Here is a 24,510-nt window from a genome sequence, read left to right as displayed (position 1 = left end):
ACCCCAAGCCTGTGTCCCCTGAACCCCTGCAGCCCACGTTTCACAGATCTACATAACCTGAGGCCACATTCTCCTGGGCCTCTGTTTCCTGAGCCCAGCACTCCCTGAAATCCAGCATTGCCCTACCCCCCCCAGCTGCAGACTAACTCCGGGAATGGGAGTGTTTAGGTGGGAGGTGCAGAGGGGCCCAAGGACTGCAGGTTCAATTTTCTGGTCCCCCCTTTTTATTGAGTTTGGAGGAGCATATCAGCTGACTTGGGGAGAGCCTAGGAAGAGAGAAGAGGTGAATCTGGTGAGAGAGCCCAATTAACCTAAACACCCTGGGATAGAAAACTTGGTCTGGGAGAAGGTGGAGTCAGAAAATTAACGAGCCCCCTTGTAGCACACCTAAGGGAGAGGAACAGTAGGATGTGCTTTACAGGCTTCCAATAGCATATTTAGGGTTACCAGCAAGGGGTGGGTGCTCTCTCAAGAAATTAAGAGACATTATTTTCTCAGGTGAGTTGGTTCACCAGGGACCCATTTGAATTTCCTACAGGAGCCCTCACGCAGCCTTCCTGATGCCTTGGGAGAGAGGGAAGTGAGGAAGGGAAAAAGGGAGAAGGTCAGACTCGTAAGTAGTTTATTCAATTGTGAAGAGGATTCTTTGCCTGAGGCCTTGTCTGGTCTTTTTTGTTGGTTTGTTTTCTTGTTTTTTATTCCTCTTTATCCCCCCCCCACCGCCCTTGTTCTTTTTCTTCTTTCTCCCTTCTCTTTTTCTTGCTCTGCTTTTCTTTTTCTCCTTTCTTTTTTTATATTAGTGAAGCAGGCAACATTTCTTATTTGCTGTGCTTCCTCATCCTCAATTTTCTCTTTTCTGCATGTACTGCTTTTGGTTACAAATGCTATCCCCTTTCCTTTACATCATTCTCTCCTCCATCATTTATTGTTTCTCTTACATTCCACCTCTCTCTGTTTAGCCCCCAATATTTCTGACTTTTTATCTCTTATACCTCTAATCTGTTTTCTATCATTTATTCACTCTTTATATTATTGTCCTCTCTTTTCTTTTTCCCTCTCTCCTGACCACACTGACCTTTTAATTCATAGTATATTCCTTCCCATATTCAGTTTACTATCTCATTATAGGTACTCCACTTTCTTATGGTTATAACTATATACAGCTTACATGAGTTCTATAACCATTCTCCTAGATCTCACATGGTTCTTCTGCTAACATTCACTATAAATAGTACTATTATATTTTTCTTTTCTTACCCCTTCTGCTTTCTCTGGACCTAATATTTTCCTTCAAGGGAACTTAGCCAACAACAAAGAAATAGAATAAGAAGAAAAAAGTGACATAGAGAAGACTTAACATGCACACAAAAACAACAATAATTAAACTCGACTAGATGAAGAAGATAATCAACAGAATAAACCCAACAAGATAAAATGATGACCAGAGAGCAACAAAAAACTACAGACCATACCAATAGTCAGGAAAACATGGCCCAATCCAATGGACAAACTAAAAACCAGGAAGAGAAGTGGAACATTGAACAAGTAATTAAAGCTCTCAAAACATATATCATGGACCAATTCAATGAAGTGAAGGAAGAGATTAAGCATATTAAGAAAACACTTGGAGAGCATACAGAAGAAATTGTGATCATGCACAAAAAGATCATGGATATGATGGAGATCAATAGCACAATCCAAGAAATAAAAAAATACACTCTCAGCAAATAACAGCAGATTTGAAGAGGCAGAGGAAAGAATTAGTGATGTGGAAGACAGTACATCTGAAATCAAACAGATAGTAGAATTAATCGATAAAAAGATAGAAAAAATCGAGCAGGGACTTAGGGACCTGAATGGCAATGTGCAAACATACACATTATAGGCATCCCAGAAGGAGAAGAGAAGGGAAAGGGGACAGAAGGGGTGTTGGAGGAAATAATGGCTGAAAACTTCCCAAACCTATTGAGGGAGATGCATGTACATGTCCAGGAAGCACAACGCACCCCAAATAGCATAAATCCCAACAAGCCTACCCCAAGACATATACTTATCAAATTATCGAATGCATGAGACAAAGAAAAAATACTAAAAGCAGCAAGAGAAAAGAGAACCATCACATACAAGGGAGGCTCCATAAGATTAAGTGCTGATCCCTCATCTGAAACCGTACAGGCAAGACGGCAGTGGTATGACATAGTCAAGGTACTAAAAGAAAAGAAATTTCCAACCAAGAAATACTCTATCCAGCAAAGTTAGCATTTAAAAATGATGGAGAGTTCAAAATATTCACAGATAAACAGAAACTAAGAGAGTATGCCAACAAGAAACCTGCCCGTCAAGAAATACTAAAGGGAGTTCTGAAGGAGGAAAGAGAGACAGAGTTGGAGGAGAGTGTTAAGAACAACTAAAACTACAAAAAGAGGGGAAAAAATCAAACAACATAAGACAAACACAAATCCAAAGAAAATATGACTAATATAAGTAATTCCTTGAAAGTAATAACACTAAATGTCAATGGATAAAATCTTGCCTGTTAAGAGATACAGTTTGGAAGATTGGATAAGGAAGTATAACCCATCTATATGTTGTCTACAAGAAACTCATCTTAGACCCAAGGATTCAAGGATATTGAAATTGAATGGGTGGAAAACAACCTTATAGGCAAACAATAACCAAAAAAGGGCAGGTGTAGCTATATTAATATCAGACAAATTAGACTTTAAATGCAAAACTGTTCTGAGAGACAAAACGGACACCACATATTAGTGAAAAGGATAATCTTTCAAGAAGAAAGAACAATCATAAACATTTATGCCCCTAACAAGGGCACCTCCAAATACATGAGGCAAACACTGGAGAAACTAAGTGAAGGAATAGATTCCTCTACAATTACAGTGGGGGCCTATAGCACACCACTGTCACCATTGGACAGAACATCTCAAAAAAGAATCAATAAAGAAACAAAGACTTTGAACAATATATTAGAGGATCTGGACCTAATAGACATATACAGAACATTACACCCAAATACAGCAGAATATACATTTTTCTGAAGTGCACATGGATCATTCTCCAAGATAGACCACATGCTAGGCTACAGAGAAAGTCTCAATGAATTCAGAAAGATCAAAATCATACAAAATAATTTTTCTGACCACGGTGGAGTGAAGCTGGAAATCTGCAAGGGCCAGAGACCCATATTTGGCACCAAGATATGTAAGTTAAACAGCACACTCTTAGATAAACAGTGGTCAAGGAGGAAATCTCAACAGAAATCAATAACTACCTTGAAACTAATGAAAATGATAACAGAACATATCAAACCTTATGGGATGCAGCAAAAGCTGTACCAAGTGGGAAATTCATAGCCATGAATTCATACATAAAAAAAGAAGAAACAGCTAAAATTGAAGAACTGTGCAATTGGAGGAACTAGTAAAAAAACAACAAATTAACCCTAAAGAAAGAAGAAAGAAATAACAAAGATGAGAGCAGAACTAAATGATACTGAAAATAAGAAAGCACTTGAAAAAATAAACAAAACAAAAAGCTGGTTCTTTGAGAAGATCAATAAAATTGACAAACCCTTAGCTAGATAACAAATAAAATAAGAGAGAAGATGCAAATATACAAAATAAGAAATGAGAAGGGTGATATCACCACTGACCCCACTGAAAGAAAGACTATCATAAGGGGATACTTTGAAAAACTGTATTCCAACAAGAAAGACAATTTAGAGGAAATACATAAATTCCTAGAAACACATAAACAGCCTACATTGACAAAAGAAGAAATGGATGATCTCAGCAAATCAATCACAAGTAAAGAGATAGAATTAATCATTAAAAACCTCCCAACTAAGAAGAGCCCTGGGCCAGATGGCTTCACAGGTGAATTCTACCAAACATTCCAGAAAGAAAGAACACCAATTTTGCTTAAACTCTTCCAAAAAATTGAAATAGAAGGAAGATTGCCTAATTCATTTTATGATGCCAACATTATCCTAATACCAAAGCCAAACAAAGACACCACAAGAAAGGAAAACTGCAGATCAATCTCTCTAATGAACCTAGATGCAAAAATCCTCAACAAAATATTTGCTAATCATATTCAACAACACATTAAATGAATTACATACCACGACCAAGTGGGCTTCATTCCTGGTATGCAAGGATGGTTCAACATAAGAAAATCAATTAAAGTAATACACCACATAAACAGATCAAAGGAAAAAAATCACATGATCATATCTATAGATGCAGAAAAAGCATTTGACAAAATATAGCACCCTTTCTTGATAAAAAAACACTGTAAAAGATAGGAATAGAAGGAAACTTTCTGAACATAATAAAGGGTATATATGAAAAACCCACAGCTAACATCATTTACAATGGTGAAATCCTAAAATCTTTCCCTCTAAGATCAGGAACAAGACAAGGATGCCCGCTGTCACCCCTTCTATTTAACATTGTGTTAGAAGTACTTGCTCAAGCACTGAGTCAAGGCCCAGATATAAAAGGTATCCAAACAGAAAGGAAGAAGTCAAAATTTCACTATTTGCAGATGACATGATCCTATACATAAAAAGCCCTGGGAAATGCAAATCAAAACTACAATGAGATACCATCTTACTCCTATAAGAATGGCAGCTATCAAAAAAAAACAGAAGACTACAAGTGCTGGAGAGGATGTGGAGGAATGGGAACACTCATCCACTGCTGGTGGGAATGCAGAAGGATCCAGCCATTCTGGAGGACTGTTTGGCGGTTTCTCGAAAAGTTAGCTATAGATTTGCCATATGACCCAGCAATTTCATGGCTGGGTATATACCCAAAAGATCTGAAAATAAGGACACAAACCAATATTCCTAGCAACATTATACACTATTGCCAAAAGTTGGAATCAACCTAAATGCCCATCAATGGATAAATGCATAAATAAAATGTGGTATATACATACAATGGAATACTACTCAGCTGTAAGAAAGAATACAGTATAAACACATGTGATAACATGGATGAATCTTGAGGACCTTATGTTGAGTGAAGCAAGCCAAGCACTGAAGGACAAATACTACATGGACTCTCTGATATGAAACAAGCAAACCGAACTTTCTCAGAGAGCTAAAGACTGAAAGATAGGCTTAAAGGAATATGCGGGGGGGGGGTGGGGGGTGGGGGAAGGTTGTGAGCTGACGCCTACATGGGTGAAGTCTACAATAAGCTGGAGGTAAATATTTGTACAGGGAAGGGATAAGATGGGGGCATAGGGATACCTTTGGGTGGGGCTTTGTGGGCTTGAGGTGGGCTAGGGTTGGGAGGATGGGTCAGATGACCCAAGAAACTGGAGGGAGGGCTGGGGGTAACCATTGAATATGGAGAATGTCAGGTATATGGTTGAAACTATACTGTTTAGTAAACTCTTTAGAAAATATAATAAGGAAGGATCACATGTTTAAGGTGCTTAAGCGGGGGGGGGGGCATCTGGTACAGGGGCAAGCTTCAAGGCAGTATGTGAGCGCTCATTTTGTCATAGTGTGTTATATTACTGGGTGGAGACCGATAAAATGAGTGTGAAGGTGTACCCACATCCTAGGGAGGCCTGATGTTCCCAAAGAGAGGGAATTGTGTCTCTCAAGAAGAGGATCGCTGGCTCCCAATTAGTTAGAGCAATCTAGTATGTCAAGCCCTAGCATTGTTGCAGTATCTGTAAATCTGGTTCCTCAGGTAGTGATGACTGAGTGTCACAGTGTGCCCTGAGGGGAGTGGGAGAGAGATATAACATGGATGGAAGCAGGGCAACTGGGGGGCAATGGAAGTGCTCCACAAGATCATGCAATGATGGACATGTCAACTTACATCTAAAGTGTATAAAAGTCTATAAACTAAAATGTAAACTATAATGTAAAACATAAAGAAACTAAAAATTTAGAAATTTGTACAGTCTAAAATATAAACAATAATATAAACCAAAATGGAACCACGGTTTATAGCTATGTTTCAAAATCTGTACATCAGCTGCAGCAAATATAACATTAACATGTAAAGAGATTATTGCCGGGGAAAGGGGAAAAGGGTTTGATGTCGGATATCTGGGAGTCCCCTATATTGTGTATGTTAATTACTGTGATCTACAACTTTTTTGAAGACAAAATTAAAAATAAGAAAAAAAAAGGAGAAAGGATGTAGACACTGAGGAAAAAATGAAAGTGCCTTGCCACTGTACATACAGGGCAATACCTATTACAGTAATTAAAGGCAAAATGTTAGAACAAAGCTTTATAATATTTTTCATTTTATTAATACACCAATTTATTTTTATGTTATTTTAGTATTTCTAAATTACTATGTATTCTATTTCTAAACTTTAAACCTATCACTGTATTTCCATTTCCTATTAATTAAATTTGGCACTGTTGAAGATTCACTGTTGAAGAAGTTTTGGACCACAGAAAGGCTCAACTATGGCAGGGGAGGAACTCTGGTATGGGGTGTTATTGATGGGGGGCACATGAATGGGGGGGAATTCTCCAGGGCATGTATATAGGAAACATAAATATGTTAAGATATATGTTGGGTATTTTTATAGTAGTTACAGTTACAAACATCAACTGAGGGAGTGCTGAGTTCCCACCCAGGGGAAGTCTGTCACATTTCCCAAGAGAACAACAGTAATCCCCCAAGTGCAATGGCAAAGATCAACAAGGAAGGATGGCCCAATAATGAGCCCTTGATACTGATGACTATGCTTAGGAGCCTGTGTGCCTGAAATATGAACTAGGTCTCGGGCTGTAGGGTTCCTAAGAGTTACCTCCTGAGAGCCTCCATGTTGCTCAAATGTGGCCACTCTCTAAGCCAAACTCCCTATGTAAATGCAAAACCTTCCCCCCAAAGTGGGATATGACTCCTGGGGAGGAGCCTCCCTGGCACCGAGGGATTACTACCAGTCACTAACTGGAGATGCAACTAGAAAGAGACCTCGAATAAAAGGGTCAACTCAGACCAGCAAATATCTCAGCCTACATGTTGGATCAAGTGTTAAAAACTGCTCTTTGACCTTGAATAAAAGGGGGAAATGGCAAAGACAAATGACTTTATATAGCAGCTAAGAGTCTTCCAAAAAGAGTTGGGAGGTCATCAGAGGGGTCACATTTACACACACCTCAGCAAGACCCTAGGAAAAGCCAAAGTAGATACAACCATAGGTACTGGTTCTCCTGAAGGCTATGGAGATCTACAGGGTATATAGTCATGGCAGATGGATTTGGAGCTCTGTGCCATGTCAGAAGGCCCTACTTTGGAATTTGTGCTCCTGAGTGTGATGGAGCTGGACTCAGATGTGACTTTTCTAAGCATGCCTCTTCTGCCACTTTTACTGAACCTGTGATTGGCGCTTGGGTTTGTGTATGCTCAGGAGACTTGAATCTCTGGACTGCCCATGTGCCAGCTGGGCCCTGAGCCTCAGCAGAGTAGTGACTCCTACTCTCTGGTTTGTTGGTCTTATCCAGGTCAGCTAACAGGGAGGTGAAGATGGTCAACCACCACACCAGGAAATCAAGGGTGCCTACAGCTGTAAGCAGAGGAATTGCATTCATCACCCATGTGGAATCTAAGCCCCCTCTTGATCTAGAGGTGGAGAGGACATCACTATCTCAGGGTCCACAGAATGGAGGAATAAAATACGGACTAGAGTGGACTTACTGATATTCCACTACAAAACTATTGTGACGAGTAATAGAAGAAATTTTAGCATCAAGGTGGAGAAAGTAGCCACAGTAGTTGCTGAGAGTAGGGAGAGGGTAGAAGAGATGTGATGTGGGGGCAGTTTTGGGATTTTGAGTTGTCCTTAATGATATTGCAGGGTCAGATACTGGACTTTATATATCCTGCCATAACCCACTGAATGTACTGGGGAAGAGTACGAACTACAAGGTAAACTATTACCCGTGTAGTGCAGCAGTGCCCCAAAATGTGTTCACCAAGTGTGATAAGTATGCCACAATGATGAGGGAGGTTGTTGGGTGTGGGAGGAGTGGGGTGAGGGGATGGGGGGTATATGGGAACATCTTGTATTTTTTAATATAACTTTTTTTGGTAATGTATATATCTTCAAAAAAATACAATTTACAAAAATTTAAAAAAAAAATGTACAAAAAATATAATAATAAAGCCCATGAAAAGCCTTCGTATCACAATTAGCCCAGTGCTTCCTTGCCCAAAACAACTGGGCACCACTACATGGCTGAGTTGACACCCAGCCTAACCATCCCAATTTTCTTCTGAATTTTGTCAATATGAGCATATGACTCTTACATAATTGCAGTCATGTCATAATCATATCATGTCTCAGCAAAAGAGACTGAAGTTTTCAAGGGACGTAATTAAGAGATATACCCACAAAGTGAAAAGAAACCCAATTCCAAATCTTGTATTCAAGAGTATCCATGACTTGGCCCTTTTCTATTTTATTAATTGAATATATAATTTCCTTATTAACTTTTCAAGTCTTCCTTCCAAGTATACTATTTTCCCCTCATTTGTAAAGTCTCTCTCTACCATTTATTATCAGCATGTATTGAATTCTTACTATATGGAAAGCAGTATAATGCCTTTTATGCCTTTAATATCTCTAATTCTGTACACCATCTTAGAAGGCATTCCAATTTTAGAACTGAAAAAACAGAGGTTCTTAGAGGTTAAGTAGAGTGTAAAGTCCAAGTTTACAGTGCTATTAAGTGTGACTCAAATTCAGGTCTAACTGACCCAAAAAGCCTTCCTTTTTCTACTCTCCTATGCTTCTCAAAGTTTCCTCTCCATCACCCTCGACAGTAAAGGAGGGAAGCAGACTTGGCCCAATGGATAGGGCATCCGCCTACCACATGGGAGGTCTGTGGTTCAAACCCTGGGCCTCCCTGACCCGTGTGGAGCTGGCCCATGCAGACTGCTGATGCGTGCAAGAAGTGCCCTGCCACGAAGGGGTGTCCCCCGCATGGGGGGCCCCATGCACAAGGAATGTGACCTGTAAGGAAAAAGTGCAAAAGAAAGTGCAGCCTGCCCAGGAATGGCAGTGCACACACGGAGAGGTGACACAGCAAGAAGATGCAACAAAAAGAAACACAGATTCCTGGTGCCACTGATAAGGACAGAAACGGTCACAGAAGAACAGAAGAACATACAGCAAAAGGACACAGAGAGCAGACACTGGTGGGGGGGGGGGAATTAGGGGGGAGAAGGGGAGAGAAATAAATTTAAAAAATAAATAAATCTTAAAAAAAAAAAACAGTAAAGGAGTAGGATGCATACCTCTAAGGATCTGAGAGGTATTATAAGCAGCAGCTGAGTCAAAACATGAAATGTCTTTAAACTCATGTTTCATTTTTTAAATTCTTATTTTTTCCTCTTATTCTGAAATGATTCTGTGGAGATTTCACTATAAAGATATTACACAATAGAGAAAAAAATTTACAATACAAAATGATAGAAACTGCCACATACCTCTAGGGATAATAATAGTCATGTTTGAGAAGCTGTAGCTAAAACTTTCTGGATGATTTCAGTCTATATTAACTTTTTGCACTAGTTTCTATTGTACTTTCCAGTTATCATTATACATTTAGTATAGTACATATCACTTTTTTGTTGCTGCATGTTTGTGTCTCCTAAACCAGATGTTAATATCTAAGTAGAGATGTTCTCTTGTATCTCATACTAGTCAGAACAGTGCTAGACTCTAAACCCAGGTCCTAGCACAATAAATGTTTGATAAATGGTTGAAGAAGTGAGTGACAGGGTAAGTTCTTAATAAATAGTATAATGCATGGGCTTCAGAGTCAGATGACTTGGGTTTGAGACCAGGCTAAGTTGCTTTCTGTGGGTTCTTGTTCTAGTCATTAAACTTCACTGAGTCAAAGAAATTATAAAAATGTCCACTTAGAGAGTTTTCAGAAGGATTCAATAAGATATTTTATTTGAAAACACCTAGTATTCTTTAACAAAACTAATCAAATATTAGTTTTAATTTATGAAGTTAATAATTTATCAGTTGATGTGGCTTAGAAAGCCCTCAAATTATTTTATTATAGGAGGCAGGTGAAGCAACATGTTAATATATCACTCTGGGCTAGCCAAGTAATTTTAAACAAAAAAAGTAAACTGTACACTGTAATAAATTCCAGTGAAGAATATCATGATCTACATAGGAATGTCTAAAATTATTATCATGATAGAATTAAGTACTGCTTTATACTACCTCCACACCCCCATTTTCCAAATCTTTAATTTACCAAATACAATACATAGCAAGTGACCCCAGTATTCTCAAAACCATCTCTCTTCTGAATCAGAATTCTAATTCAGTAGGTCTGGGTTGGGGCCCTGGCAGTTCCAATGTTAAAAAGTGACCCAGATAATTTTAGGGGCAATGAACACTGATTTAAAACCAACAACAGTGACTGTTCTTTAACTCTTACCCATCATGTGTGCTATGTAAATTTATAGATTTACAGAACACATATATTTAATTTTTAAAGTCATTCATTATCATACAACTCAATTATCACAGTCCTAGAAAAATCAAACACTCTTTTAAAAATGAAATATTCAAAGAAGTAACCTACTAAACTATATATGCTGTTCCAAAAAGGAGCTCTTTTGATCTCTTTTGCTTCCAGACCTTTGTTCAAGCTAATCCAGAAACATGAAGCACTCTCCAAATTCCCTGATAATTATCAAAAGTACTTAATCCCTTATCTGGAGAAATGCCTATACTATATATTACAGCACATTCTCAGCTCAGAGGCAGCACCCCATGATTAAACATATTCATTTTACTACAGCTGAATAAACAAACATTCACACTAAGTAGAATAAATACCATGAATAGCCTCACTTCAGTTTAGACCAAGTTTTGCTACCAAATGAGTCTGAACCAAATTTCCAAAAAAAATCTTTAGGTAGAGAATTGTAAAAACTTTAATTTTTAGGTCTCAACTCATACACCACTTTCAAGACGGGGTTAGGTACTCTTTAGATGTGCACATTTAACAACACTCTATATTTACTCCTATTTTAGGGGTTGCCTATTAACCTCTCCCCAGACTGTAAAATATCTGGGGTCAGGGACCACATCTTTTTTACTGTTATACTCCCCATACCCAGCAAATATATACCACAAGGTATCCATTTAATAAATACTAATTGAATTAATGAACAATTATAAGCACTGACATTTTAATCTAGTGAATGTTTATATTATTGCTCTACCTGCTTGATCTGTAAAGTATGATTAATATCTATAAAGATGAGATTGAACTTCAACAGTGAACTGGGGCAAAAATCGTAAAATCCAACCAAAAAGACTACCCAATAGCATGTACGTTATAATAGTATAAAAATAATGTTTTGTTTTTGCTAAATAAAATTACTTAAATTTGCTAATTAGGACATTTTATAAATTAAACTACTATATGAAATAAATTATCTGTAAGCAGTAATTACTTACTGTTTTAAAACAGGGTTTCTTACATTACACAAAGATAAATGCAATACAGCTGACTTTAGATGTTAATCCGTGTGAGGTTCCTACCTGTGTCAGGAATTTTAGTATGTAGGATCTGAAAACAGAAACTTGCTTACTCTAATTAATACACTCTAATAAAATTAACAAATAATTTTTAAATAACAGCTAAACAAGTTCAAAATGGAAAACTAGGTAAATATTTAAGAAGATACGTAGAGTTATAAGAAGAAACTTAGGATTCTTAGTATTCTGACAGGCTCAAAGCACATATGACCATTCTTGGCCATATCTTTATTTTATTTTATTTTATTTTATTTTATTTTATTTTATTTTATTTATTTAAATTTCTCTCCCCTTCACCCTCCCCAATTGTCTGCTCTCTGTGTCCATTCACTGTGTGTTCTTCTGTGTCTGCTTCTACTCTTGTCAGCAGCCTGGTAATCTGTATCTCTTTTTATTGGGTCAACTTGCTGCATCAGCTCTCTGTGTGTGCGGCACCACTCCTTGGCAGGTTGGACTTTCTTTCATGCTGAGCGGCTCTCCTTATGGGGTGCACTCCTTGCGTGTGGGGTTCCCCTACGCAGGGGACACCCCTGCATGGCAGGACACTCCTTGCATGCATCAGCACTGCGCGTGGGCCAGCTCCACACAGGTCAAGGAGGTCCTGGGTTTGAACAGCAGACCTCCCATGTGGTAGGTGAATGCTCTGTCTGTTGAGCCAAGTCCACTTCTTCCCCCATACCTTTATTTTTAAGTACAATAAAGGTTTCTCCAAAGGGTTATTTGAGAATAAAAGAGGTGGCGTTTTCCTCTAGAAGCACAAAACTTCTGAATGAGAACAGCTCACTAAATATTTAATGTAAGAAATATAAGAAGAAAAAAAGTATATATATAGATTTTCTCTGAAAATTTAACCAAGAAGAGAGTGAGCTGGATAACAAAGCTTCATTTAACTCCTAGTCATATCTAGACTATCCTGCCTAGTTTGCACAGCCAGTCACTACTGACATAATCATAGATAACAGTAAGTTGACAGCATAATAAAAGATTAGGAAAAGCTATCTGAACCATAAGTTACCTACTCTAAATGCAAGAGTTTAATTCAGGGGGAGGGGTGGTCTTTGTTGCTTTGAATGTTGAGTTAAATTCTTCTATCTATAAAACAAAAATAAATATTTGATTCTTTTTAAGAATCAAAATAGTTAATTTTGAACCTTAGGCCTAACAGGTCAGAAAGATAGGTAAAAAGTTAAATTTTCAAAGTTTAAAAAATCATCTGTAGGTGGATCACCTTTTCTGACATGCCAGTATCTTTTAGCAAGTTCCTAAGCTGATGGTGTTCAAAAGTGGTCTCGACTATTTACAGAAGAAATATATGTGATAGCTAAGATTCACTTTAAAGAATCTGATTAAACAAAATGAAGGACTGATGACATATAAGTTTGGGAAAATATGTCAAAGATATTATATTATTCCTTCTGTTTGTATATGTTCTGAAAATTAGAAAAATATTTCTTTAAGGTGAAGTTTTAAAAAACTTGAGCCTTGTTAAGATTTATCTATACTGCTAAATTTGTATGAAAGAAAAGAGTAGCAGAGGTCCACTATACATTGCTTTAAACTTTCTAAAATATTTAGAAAAGAACATAGTTGAGGAGGTTATACCAAAAGAATGGCTTGAAAGAGACCTAACAATAAAGGGATCTTTAACTTATCTTCTTCAAATATTAAGGTCAATGCTGTGTAGAAGAATACTCTCTCAGCAAGTAGCCGTTATGGCTAAGCATATGAATTTTCTTACCACCAAGCAAGAGTAAGAGAATGCTACTCCCTCACCTCCTTGTCACTGAGCTGCAGGGAACAGAGTGGAGAAATGATGTTTCCTAAATTTGAAGTTGATGAACTACAATAAATAAATAATTTTAAATATACTATACAATACTAACAAATACATTATTGGCACAAAATGCTAAGAAATACATATTGGCATTTTTGGCTAACTGTTTTTTGTGTGCTGGCCTGAGAACCTAATTTCTCTTTAGTCACTGAGTTAACAGGAAAACAAAAAGTGGGGAATGATGCCTAAAGGAAGTTTATTCCTCATGACCCACTGAGTGGCACTCTCACAAAGAAGGAATGTCAAAGGGGATGATTAGGTTCAAAAAGATCACCTAGGCCACATTTCTATAGTGGAACATTAATAAGAAGGATATGGGAAGCAGATTTGGCTCAAAGGACAGAGCATCCACCTACCACATGGGAGGTCCAGGGTTCAAACCCAGGGCCTCCTGACCCGTGTGGTGAGCTGGCCCACATGCAGTGCTGATGTGCACAAGGAGTGCAATGCCACGTAGGGGTGTCCCCCGTGTAGGGGGGCCCCACGCACAAGGAGTGTGCCCTATAAGGAAAGCCGCCCCACGAGAAGAAAGGGCAGCCTGCTCAGGAAGGGCGCTGCACACACAGAGAGCTGATGCAGCAAGATGATGCAACAAAAAGAGACACAGACTCCCAGTGCTGCTGACAAGAATAGAAGTGGACACAGAAAAACACACAACGAATGGACTCAGAGAGCAGACAACTGGGGTAGGCGAAAGGGGAGAGAAATAAATAAAATAATAAATCTTTTTTAAAAAAGGATATAAATAGGACGATTTTAGGACAAATATTGTCTTACTCTAAAAAAGTCTGGACCATCTGATTTTTTTTACTTTTTAATTTGAAATAATTTCAAACTTATAGGATAGTTGCAAAAATAATATAAAACCCATATAGACAATGCAACATAGTCCCTACCCAAACTGATGATTTTTTCCTCCAACAGGATCTTTCTGGGCTTAATGACCTTTCCTCATCATTGATATGGATTGACTTAGCACCAAGATAAAGCCAAAATGCCTTTCGCCTTTTTTTCCTCTACCTCTAGTTTTTCTATCCCTCTGCCTCAGATAACACAAAATCTCTGCTATAGTCTATGACTGGTAACAGCAAAGTTAAGTACAGATTGTAATATTTATTGAATTGGAGGAATATAACTTGCTTGAGAAATGTCAATGTATAATCATACTGATACTTTAATTATAAGTTGTTTTATTGGTTACATAGTGACAAGTGCTTCTGATTTTTGTGATTTGGGGCTGTGATTTTCTTACACATGCTATTCACCCTGTGGATCTTTAGAAAATGGTATTCACAGGAGGCTTAAGGCTGAAAAGAGAATTCAAGTTTGGCGCTACTAAAGAACCTACATCAGTTTAAATGGAAGACAGTGCAAAATATAGTTCCTGAAAAAGATATCCAGTCTTTACCCAGTCTTTTGAGTGAGATCTCTTGGTAAGATGACACAGAAGAAAAGTAATTAGAGAACAAGCATTTGTAAATATATTTTTTCTCTGAAAAAAGGAGTAGAGATAATTTGTCAGAACGTAACTATGTAAGATGAGAATGACTTCAGTTTAAAAAGGTCTTCAATTTTAAAAAGTCAGAAATTTTGTAATTTTTTTTGTTTACATTATATTAATTGAGCTATTATGTCATCTGTACTCTTAGGCTAATCTTGTCAGGTGAGTTTGGCTGGGCAATGCTGTTCAACATAATCTAACAAATGAAACAAAACAAAGGAGGATTTCTTTTATAATACTGTCCTGGGATTATAATATCCCATTCTATCCATTTAAAAGGCTTCCAGAGGTTACATTAAATAGACATCAATAAAAGGAACTGAGTACTTCAATTGTTCATCTTACTGATCACAGGTAGAAATAGTGGAAAAGACTGGATAGGTGGTTCCATTACAACACACTTTGACAGCCCACTATCTCCTTCAAGAAGGACATAGCACCTCAAGTTAATCATATGCCTATTATTAAACACACTGGGTTAGATGTTAAAAAACTGAAAAGTAGAAGTCGATTGCTCTTTAGTGGGGGTAGCTCATGTTTTGCTGTTTTGTTTTGTTTTTTTCTTCCTCTCCCTAGAATGGGTGAGAGTTGAGGGCAAGGACCATTTATTGGACCAGAGTTCTAAGAGTGGAGCTTTTTAATATTGAGTAATGATATTAAAGATGTAATTTGCCATGAGTGGTCCCTTTGGGTCCCCTTGGCTCCTTGATACTTGCTCTTGATTCTCTTTGCTTTAGCAATGTTCTCACTATAAACCCAGAGATTTCAGGCAAAGCACACATTTTAGATGGAAAAACCTTCACTTAACTTATCTAGCATGACACAGCTTTAGACAGAAATCCTCTGTGTATTCTCAATACCTTCTCCAAAATAGAGTTATACAGCCTTACTGTCTGTGGTAATTTCATGCCAGGAAATAGGCTCCATCAGTTCTATCTGCAGCCCCCAAACAATGTATTAGTTTCTTCCTCCAGTAAGACTTTTGTAATAATATTTCTAAGTGAAGTTGATCTGTGGCTTTCTTTATGGGTGTTCTCTTCAGCAGACTTTATTTTATGGGTGATACAAGGTCACAGAATAAAGTGGAAAACTGTTCCTTTCATTTCTTTCGTGTCAAATCCCAACTTCTCACTATTGCCTCAATCTTAGAAAAGGCAGAGGCAGGCTAGCAAATGGAGAATCCAGACAAAAATGTTAAAGTTCATCATTCTTCTTGCCCCTCAACTATAGACTTCAGGCCAGAAGAAGTTCTACATGGCAGAAAAATAGGGAAGATCTAATTAAACTTGAAAAATTCAGAATTTTAACTAATACAAAGCACTGGATTTTATTTTATTTATTAAGACATGACCAGAGCACCTTTTTTAAAAAAAATCTGAGAGTGAAATGTTTAAAACTAAAACCTATGGATATAATTTACAGATACAATCTTGGAATCTACGACTTATCAATTTAGCTGGGGAATCTAAAATACCAGAATAGAAAATAATTTTTTCTAAATACAGCTGCTATGGCTTCACATGATGAAAACAAACAAATAAATAAAATACCCAGCAAAATTAATTCCCTAGGTGACAGACATAATATTACGGCAAACACAAAACAGAAATATGTTGTATTGTAATATCCATTCTTGATTATCTGCACCAATTAAAGGGAACTGGATTATAAATAATCCAAAGTAAAGGATAACTTAAAACTCATTTATATTTGTTTTCAAAGTATGTTTGCATATTTGTATTCTTAAAAATAGATTGTTGGGCCTAGAGATAGATATTAATCAATATCAACATTTGTTTAATTTCATAATCTTGGATTAATTCATAAGGGAAGATGTCAAATCAAAAGTTGAAAACTTTAGAAAGCTGAAATAGCTTTAAGTTTTAATCAAAGTGAGATGATTACAAATTGCCTTGTCATTCCTTTGAGGTAATGGTGAAAATCTGAAAATTATTGGAAGGCATAAGTGGTATAAATGAGTGGAAAAACAAATTCTACAACAGTAAAGTTTGTAAATCTTGCTTGCATTCTTTTGTATTTTTCTATGACCTCTAGAAAGGAGCACTATAAAAATAGCGGTCCCTCACTGAGCTGGATGCTTTATATATTATATCTAATCTTTAATAACCTATAGCATAAGTATAAATAACATCATTATATACCCAAGTACTCTGAGGCTGTAAAAGATTAAATAACTTGTCCAAGGTTACAAACTAGCTAGTGGCAGAACTTCCTCTAAAGTTTCAGCTTATATAATTAAGCAGCTTTCTGGTCCAAAGAAGGAAGCTTAGACAAAATTTGCACAATCTCTGTGACCAGAAACAAAAGAACCAATAAAATGAAAATAGCACTATTTCAATTTACATAAAGAGGCAGGAAAATATTTAAAATTCCAGTGACTGATAAATTCTGAATTCTGTAAATCTATTTTATAGTACCTAGCAGCAATCAAATAATTATCCCAATAACTTTTGGACTAAATATTAATAATATTAAAAACTACCTTTTCTATTCTAATACATACAATTCTCACTGTTTTACAAGTAATAGGGGCCGATTAAAACTTCTCTATGATTCTGTAGTTTCAAATTATTTCCTTTCATCTTTGTCCCTAAGGGAGGTGGTACTGCAACTGGTACAAGGGCAAAGGTTCTGCAGAAAAGCCAGATAAAATCCTTACTAAGCTGTACAGCCCTGAACAAGTTACTTTACCTCTCTAAGCTTTGCTTTCTTTATCTGGAAAATAGGGTTACTAAAATCTGGCTTACAAAGTTATCATAATAAGTAAATGAGATAATATGTATTAAGCATTCCACACAATGCCTTGTATACAGAAAGCACCCAAAAAATTTATTGAAGTTATATGTTGAAGTCTTCTTTGTTTTATTTGGATATTCACTCTTTTAATAATATTACTAGTAGACATTATGGGTAACTTCTGAAAGCTTCTTTACTGACTGTAGGATTAAAATAGAGAAATATAAAGAAAATAAAGGTATTAAAAATTCATTCAAAGAGAGCATGGCTTTTCTGTGTCAGAACAATTGATCAAGACTTTCAAACAATACCCAGATCTTAGAAGAGAAAATGAGAGATTGAAAAATCTTTAGTCCTTTGGAATTCACATGTGATGTGGAAACATATTTAAAATGCAAGGCAGAACACAACATTACTGTAAAGTGTTTTTCCTACATGAATAGTCTGCAAGAGTAGAACTGCTTCCCCAAGTAAGAGTCAATCTCCTCATTCACCACAGAGGGGAGCTATAGCCTAGGAAAATGTTTATACACAGTCCCAAAGTTATGTTTAAATTTTCTCACCCTCACAATATTCATTTCCTCAACAGTCTCATTAACATATCTTTTAAATTAACTTGAAGAGAATACCCCTATTCTATTTTGAGACCTAGAGGGAATAAGGCTCATCAGGTCCACATAATCATAAAAAAGGCTCCCAACCCCCCAAACCTACTTTATTTTCTTCCATGGCACTTATGTAACATACTACATACACATCTATCATATATTTAACATATATATTTATATTATAAAACAGAATTTGACACACTAATTTTTATTACTGCCTCGCATACACACACTCAGTAAGCTCCAAAAGGGAAGACATATTAATCTATTTCATATGCCACTGTATTTTTACTGCCTACAGCAGTGCCTAGCACATAATATATGCTCAGTAAATACATATAGAATGAATGAATCAATACCGGCTCATTTAATTGAAAGTTAAAAATACATCATTAGATAATGTCAAGTAAAGCAAACTGTTACTATGGAAAAAAGTAATTATCTACTTATGTTGAATTTTAGTTTAAAAAAATGCCTAAGACCAATTCTTTAATTCTACCAGATCCACGTATAGACAGATCTCATTAGATCTGACTTGTTTAATATACTTATATGGTAGAATTCCTCTTAAATGATCTGATTGGGACAGAAGGTTGGTCAATTAAAGGGAAGACTAATGAATATGAATATTGATACACAAATATTTCAATTTGTTCAACAGATATTAATATGTTTCATTTACCAGCCTTTATGGCTTTTTCTTTGAGTATCACTCTGTTAACTGCTGATTTTCTTCTATAGTCCTTACCCGTAATGCATCATTTATGATTTCCAATTTCAGTTTCTTTTGAAATAAATACTTAAGGACAATTAAGTAATTTGAATGCAAAATCATTCTAGATTTTTGTAAGTTTTTTAGTCTTTTACAGTTGTATTGTCTGTACTAGATTTCACAGCAGTATTTTATTTTATCTTTTTATTTTTTTAAAGATTTATTTATTTATTTCTCTCCCTCCCCACCCCGATTGTCTGCTCTCTGTGTCTATTTTGCTGTGTCTTCTTCGTCTGCTTCTCTGTTGTCAGCAGCACGGGAATCTGTGTTTCTTTTCGTTGAGTCATCTTGTGTCAGTTCTCCTTGTGTGTGGCACCATTCCTGGGCAGGCTGCACTTTCTTTCGCGCTGGGGGGCTCTCCTAACGGGGCGCACTGCTTGTGCATGGGGCTCCCCTATGCCGGGTCACCCCTGCGTGGCAGGGCACTCCTTGCGCACATCAGCACAGCGCATGGGCCAGCTGCACACGGGTCAAGGAGGCGCGGGGTTTGAACCACGGACCTCTCATGTGGTAGACGGATGCCCTAACCTCTGGGCCAAGTCCGCCACCTCACAGCAGTATTCTAATATCTCACTTTTATCAATGCTTTCTAACACATTTAATAGTTTTCATAAAATAATCCTTCAAATTGATATTTCAATGGTCTATGAAATATTTATTAATAATTAAATTAAATAATTACAATAGCAAGTCAACAAGCATTAAGAGGTCTGGAGTCAACCCCAACTTACAACTCACTTGTAAGAGCGGAAGTGTTAAAAGTGTGTCAGAGAACAGCCTACTGGCAATATTGATACATGTGGGCTTAAAATCTGGATGTTTTATAGACAGAATAGAAAGCACGAGATAATCTAAGTAAGTTAGGTAGCAGATGATGCAAAGAGCTTCTGCTGTAATGACATACAGATCCTTCACATACTATTGCACAGACAATAAGGTCTACTTTTTAATTTTTTCTTTAATGTAGGTTATAGATGCTAATGTAATTCTTCTCTTAAAAAGAATATTATGCCTTTCTGATGGTGACAAACTCCCCCCAAGAATACGTCTCTCACAAAGGACCTCCCTTCATCCCTCTCCAGAAGAGAAGTGGAAACATATGAAGCAACTGGTGCAGAGCTCCAATTCCTACATCATGGATGTGAAATGGACAGGATGCTATTAAATAACCATGGTACTTAGGCATGCACAGACAGGAGTTTTATGTGTTGGAAACTCCACTGTCCTGTGTCAGTCCACGGGAGAAAAGCAAGGCTTACAGAAAGAATGCTCCTTTAGGTGAAAGTGGCATTAAAAGTGCCCTGACACAAAATGAGCAGAATATTGGCCCAATAAACATTTTGGATACCAAAAAGTAAAAAAGAAGAACAATAACACATGTAAAATTTCTAATAATTCCCTGAGTTTAACTAAAATCATTCATGTACTTAGTCTTCGACAAATATGTACTGAATACCTACTACACAAAAGGCACTATTTAAAAAGTTATGAGAGATACAGGTAATGGAGCAGAACTTTTCCTGGTAAACTTACTTAACCAAGCAGGGTCCCATTAGCATTTCAGAAAACTGACCTAGAATTCCCAGAACTGATCCAAAGAATTAACACACCTGGATATGTAAAGAAAAAAACTATTCTCTAAATCTACTTACTCTTCTAATAATTCAGAAGTTAGTCCCTGCCGAAAGAAATTAAGACCAACCTGAAAACTACAGAGGGAGACGTGTCCAATTCTAATCTATCTTCCAGGTGAGAAGGTAGTATTTCCTTTTGTTTTGTTTTGTTTTAGGTTTATTTATACAAACTCATCTTTTGATATTAGGTAGTTGACACTTTATGTGTATGTAAATTAGTATATTCTCTTTTGAGTTAATATATTTTAATTTTTAAATGCTTTCATCACAACATGTTACATTCATGCCTTTTCCCATGCATTAAGAGCATAGCAATTTCAAATACTCTGAAGTCTGATAATTTTATGTAATCCAGTAAATCTAATACTGGATGCATTTAATATTTATGTTTTTCTCTTCAACTTTTTAAAAAGATAAACAAAAACAAGCCAAATCCCTTTAATTGTCTCTCAAAAACAAAACAAAACAAAAAAATTCCTACTGTAAAACAGGCATAAGACAATAATAATAAAGTTACAAAGAAATTATGTAATAAAAATTACATTATTTTTCTCCATGGGGTTCCTGGCCAGCTTTATTATTATTTTGTTGTCATCATTATTAATGGCTGAGGAATTGCCTGCTCTTCCCACATTTTGACTGATTTGATTTTTCTTTGTGTTAGCTCAATAATACCTAGATTCACTGTTTTTAACTGTCTCTTAAAAGAGGGTATTATTTACACAGATACCCATGGGTGAAAAATTAGGCTTCTGCTACAAAGGCCAATGTCTGTCTTTCCTTCCTTTGCTATAGATCTAATTTATTCTACAATTTAGTTGTCTTTTTTTTCTTGAAAATCTGGTATAAAAAATAACTATTATAGAAATAAGGAATAGGGGGGAAATGCTTGTACTGAAAAATTCAGAATAGGAAATTTACAACAATATTCATAAATCATTTCAGAAACAAAAGTTTACTGAAAAAATAGAAGCTGATACATGTTTTTAAAAGAGATATAAACTGGGAGAATTATTAATTCTAAAACTAGATAATTCCTTTAAATATTACATTCTCCATGAATTTGAAAATAAATTTGATCATCAAAAAATTATTTTCAAAAGTTTATAAAACATGTCTACTGACCAAAACAAAGTCATAGACCTAGAAAAGTCCCTCTGAGGATAATAAGTAGTAACCCTTCATTTTATAGCTGAAGAAACTGAGTTCTAAAGGAATCTACTCCAGGTCATCCAGCTTTGAAGATAAAATGCCAAAATTTATACTTAATTCTAACCGAATCCAAAATTCCTGTTTTCTCTAACCTAAGAGATGGGAGAAAGAAAACCGCATTTTTTCCAAATAAGAATATGAGGAAACAGAGAGACAAGGAAGCAGAAGACCTTCCAGCTATTAAAAAGCATAATGATGACTGAGAATCTCCATAAATGCAGTGCTCCCTCCACCACCATGTCCACTCAGAGTTAAATCATCTGATGACATGGTAAAATCCAATTTCTAGTATATTACAATAAAATATTGGTTTTATAAAATACACAATATGAATAATAGTGAAAAGCCTCTATATAATTTTTATTGGATTTCTGTACATCTAATTTACTAATAGATAGACATTTGGGGAGAAAGATGCTATTATATTTTATTTTCCCACTTTCCTCCTAGGACAATCTGACAGATTTCTAACAACTTTAACCATTTGGGTAATAAATAGGCAAATGAGCAAAAGAAGTTTCTGAGCTTAAATGAACATATTTTTATAAAAAGGCTAAAAAGATACTCTTCAACTTGAGAAATACATATCCTAATATGAAAAGGATAAGACAATATATATGTCTTTATCTCGTGATCCATTTAAATTTCACCATTTTTATTTTAAGTTTTAATATTTCTCTATTTACTTCTAAAGTTCCTTTATAAAATGTAAAGTACAGAATTTAAGAAAACAATTTTCCCCAAATCTTATGCAAAAGGCATTCAAATCTAATCTATATCATATAGTATTTTTTTTTCACTTGCACAAAATAACCTCATTTACTTTTCATAGGTTAGGTAGTTTATAATCTGCTTTTAGAAATTTGAACCTAGTGTGCTTCTATCCTAGGATTAATCATGAAACAAGAACATCCTTCTACACAACGGTAATGTTAGTTTTTATATATTTTTGCTATTAATTACAACTCAAATTTAATAGGCATCAAGTTGACAAAGGGGCTTCAAGATGTATAGAAACATGAGTTTTGAAAAGAAGAATGTTTTTCATTGGACAGAAGATCTTGATAGATTAATGAAAGATAGCTTGCCAGGCGTTAGCCAAATTCAAGAACTTTGTTTGCCTGTTTGTTTTAAATTTTAATTGGTACTCCAAGTATAATGCTGAAGTCTATTCACTACAGAAAAGCCAAAATTGTCATTAATATGTGTGAGCCTTTAACACAACAGCTTTGGCTTTAGACCCAGCCATCAGAACTCCCCTACTCTATTCAGACTTGATCTCTCTCCCAAGTTTCCTAGTTCTTCAGGCCTAAAAATGAGCCAGCTATTGCTGGGAACAGTGTCGGGTTCCTTTTATCACTGAGATACAAAACAGGAGTCAGGTACAGAAAGGAAAAATATGATACAAAGCATGTTATAAGCCTGCTATAAACAAGTAATAGAACTGCAATAATCATGATAATCATGATGATGACAGCAAAGAGGATCTTAATAAAAGCTAATATTCATTGAGAGTTAATACACACAACAACCTTCTAATTTTATCATATAGAAAAGTGAGGCTTAGAAATGTTAAGAAACATAACCCATGACCAGAGCTTCTAAGTGGAAGAACTAGGGCTTGAGATCAGGTCTATCAGATTCCAGAGCCCACATTCTTACTCATTATACTTTCATTGCCTGCTTCCCTTAATCCTCATTGAATAATCTTTTATTAAATACCTAATGTGTATCTTCAAATCACTCGAGATTCCACAGTATCAAAGTGGCATTTAAGAGTTCCTAAACCCAGTCAAAAAAGTTAAAGCATATATTTTATTTCTAAAGATTTCAAAGGCTACTCATGGTTTCATTCAACACATGATTAAATGAATATCTATTATATGAGAAGCACTATGCCAGATGCCAAACAAATAAAAATGAGTAAGAATGGTCTTACCCTCATGCCCTGAACAGAATATACAAGGGCATATACATAATTTAGTATTGAAGATTATTTTCACTTTTGCAGTTTAATAAAAGCATTTCTTAACAAATCATTTTGTTATTGGCTATTATTTCATTTGAATACTTTGGAGAACTACAAATTACTGTTTAATTTTCACCAGGCAACATTTATCCTACCACCAAAATGCTTATGTCCTTAGACTATACGTAAGTTAGTCACAAATGTAAAAGGTGAAGAAATTTCCATTAGCTCACATTTTCTATGATAAATGTCCATTCTTTGTCTTCAAATTCCTCTGCATGAGGATCCTGTAACAAAAGCAAAATATGAAAATTGAAATATACATCTTTAATCCAATCAATTTGGTTTTAACAAGTACAGACACCCTTGCTTTTAGCTTTTACCAATCCATAAAAAGTAAGAAGCAGAATGGAGAACTCTTACGATACTTCCATAATTTCTCTAAATTTAAATTATTATTTTCTATTAAGAAATTCACTATTTTATGTTGATACATAACATTGTTTTCCATCATTGCTTCTATGACAAGACAAAAAGTAACCTGATCTGAGATAGACAACTTAGTGAATGGAATATTAAGAAGCACTTTGTTACGATATTAAATACTCATATAAAGCCTGCCCCAGCTTTTATACCTGTA

General features: G+C 35.9%; 1 protein-coding gene across 18 annotated transcripts in view; it reads right to left on the bottom strand.

Annotated features, from left to right (window-relative positions):
- EHBP1 (EH domain binding protein 1) overlaps window positions 1–24,510 on the bottom strand; it is a 524,220-nt gene that overhangs the window by 341,607 nt on the left and 158,103 nt on the right. For all 18 annotated transcript variants that reach the window (XM_058278659.2, XM_071208862.1, XM_058278647.1 and 15 more), the window contains one exon: window positions 24,104–24,157. Coding sequence is in view for 16 of the 18 variants with exons in the window: in XM_058278647.1 (XP_058134630.1) it covers window positions 24,104–24,157 (54 nt within the window). In the remaining 2 variants the exon portion in view is untranslated. The remainder of the gene's footprint in view (window positions 1–24,103; window positions 24,158–24,510) is intronic.

Source organism: Dasypus novemcinctus, chromosome 17, assembly GCF_030445035.2.
Source record: "Dasypus novemcinctus isolate mDasNov1 chromosome 17, mDasNov1.1.hap2, whole genome shotgun sequence".
NCBI lineage: Eukaryota > Metazoa > Chordata > Mammalia > Cingulata > Dasypodidae > Dasypus > Dasypus novemcinctus.
The sequence above is the reverse complement of the archived record's forward strand: the minus strand, read 5'-3'. Positions and strand labels throughout refer to the sequence as shown.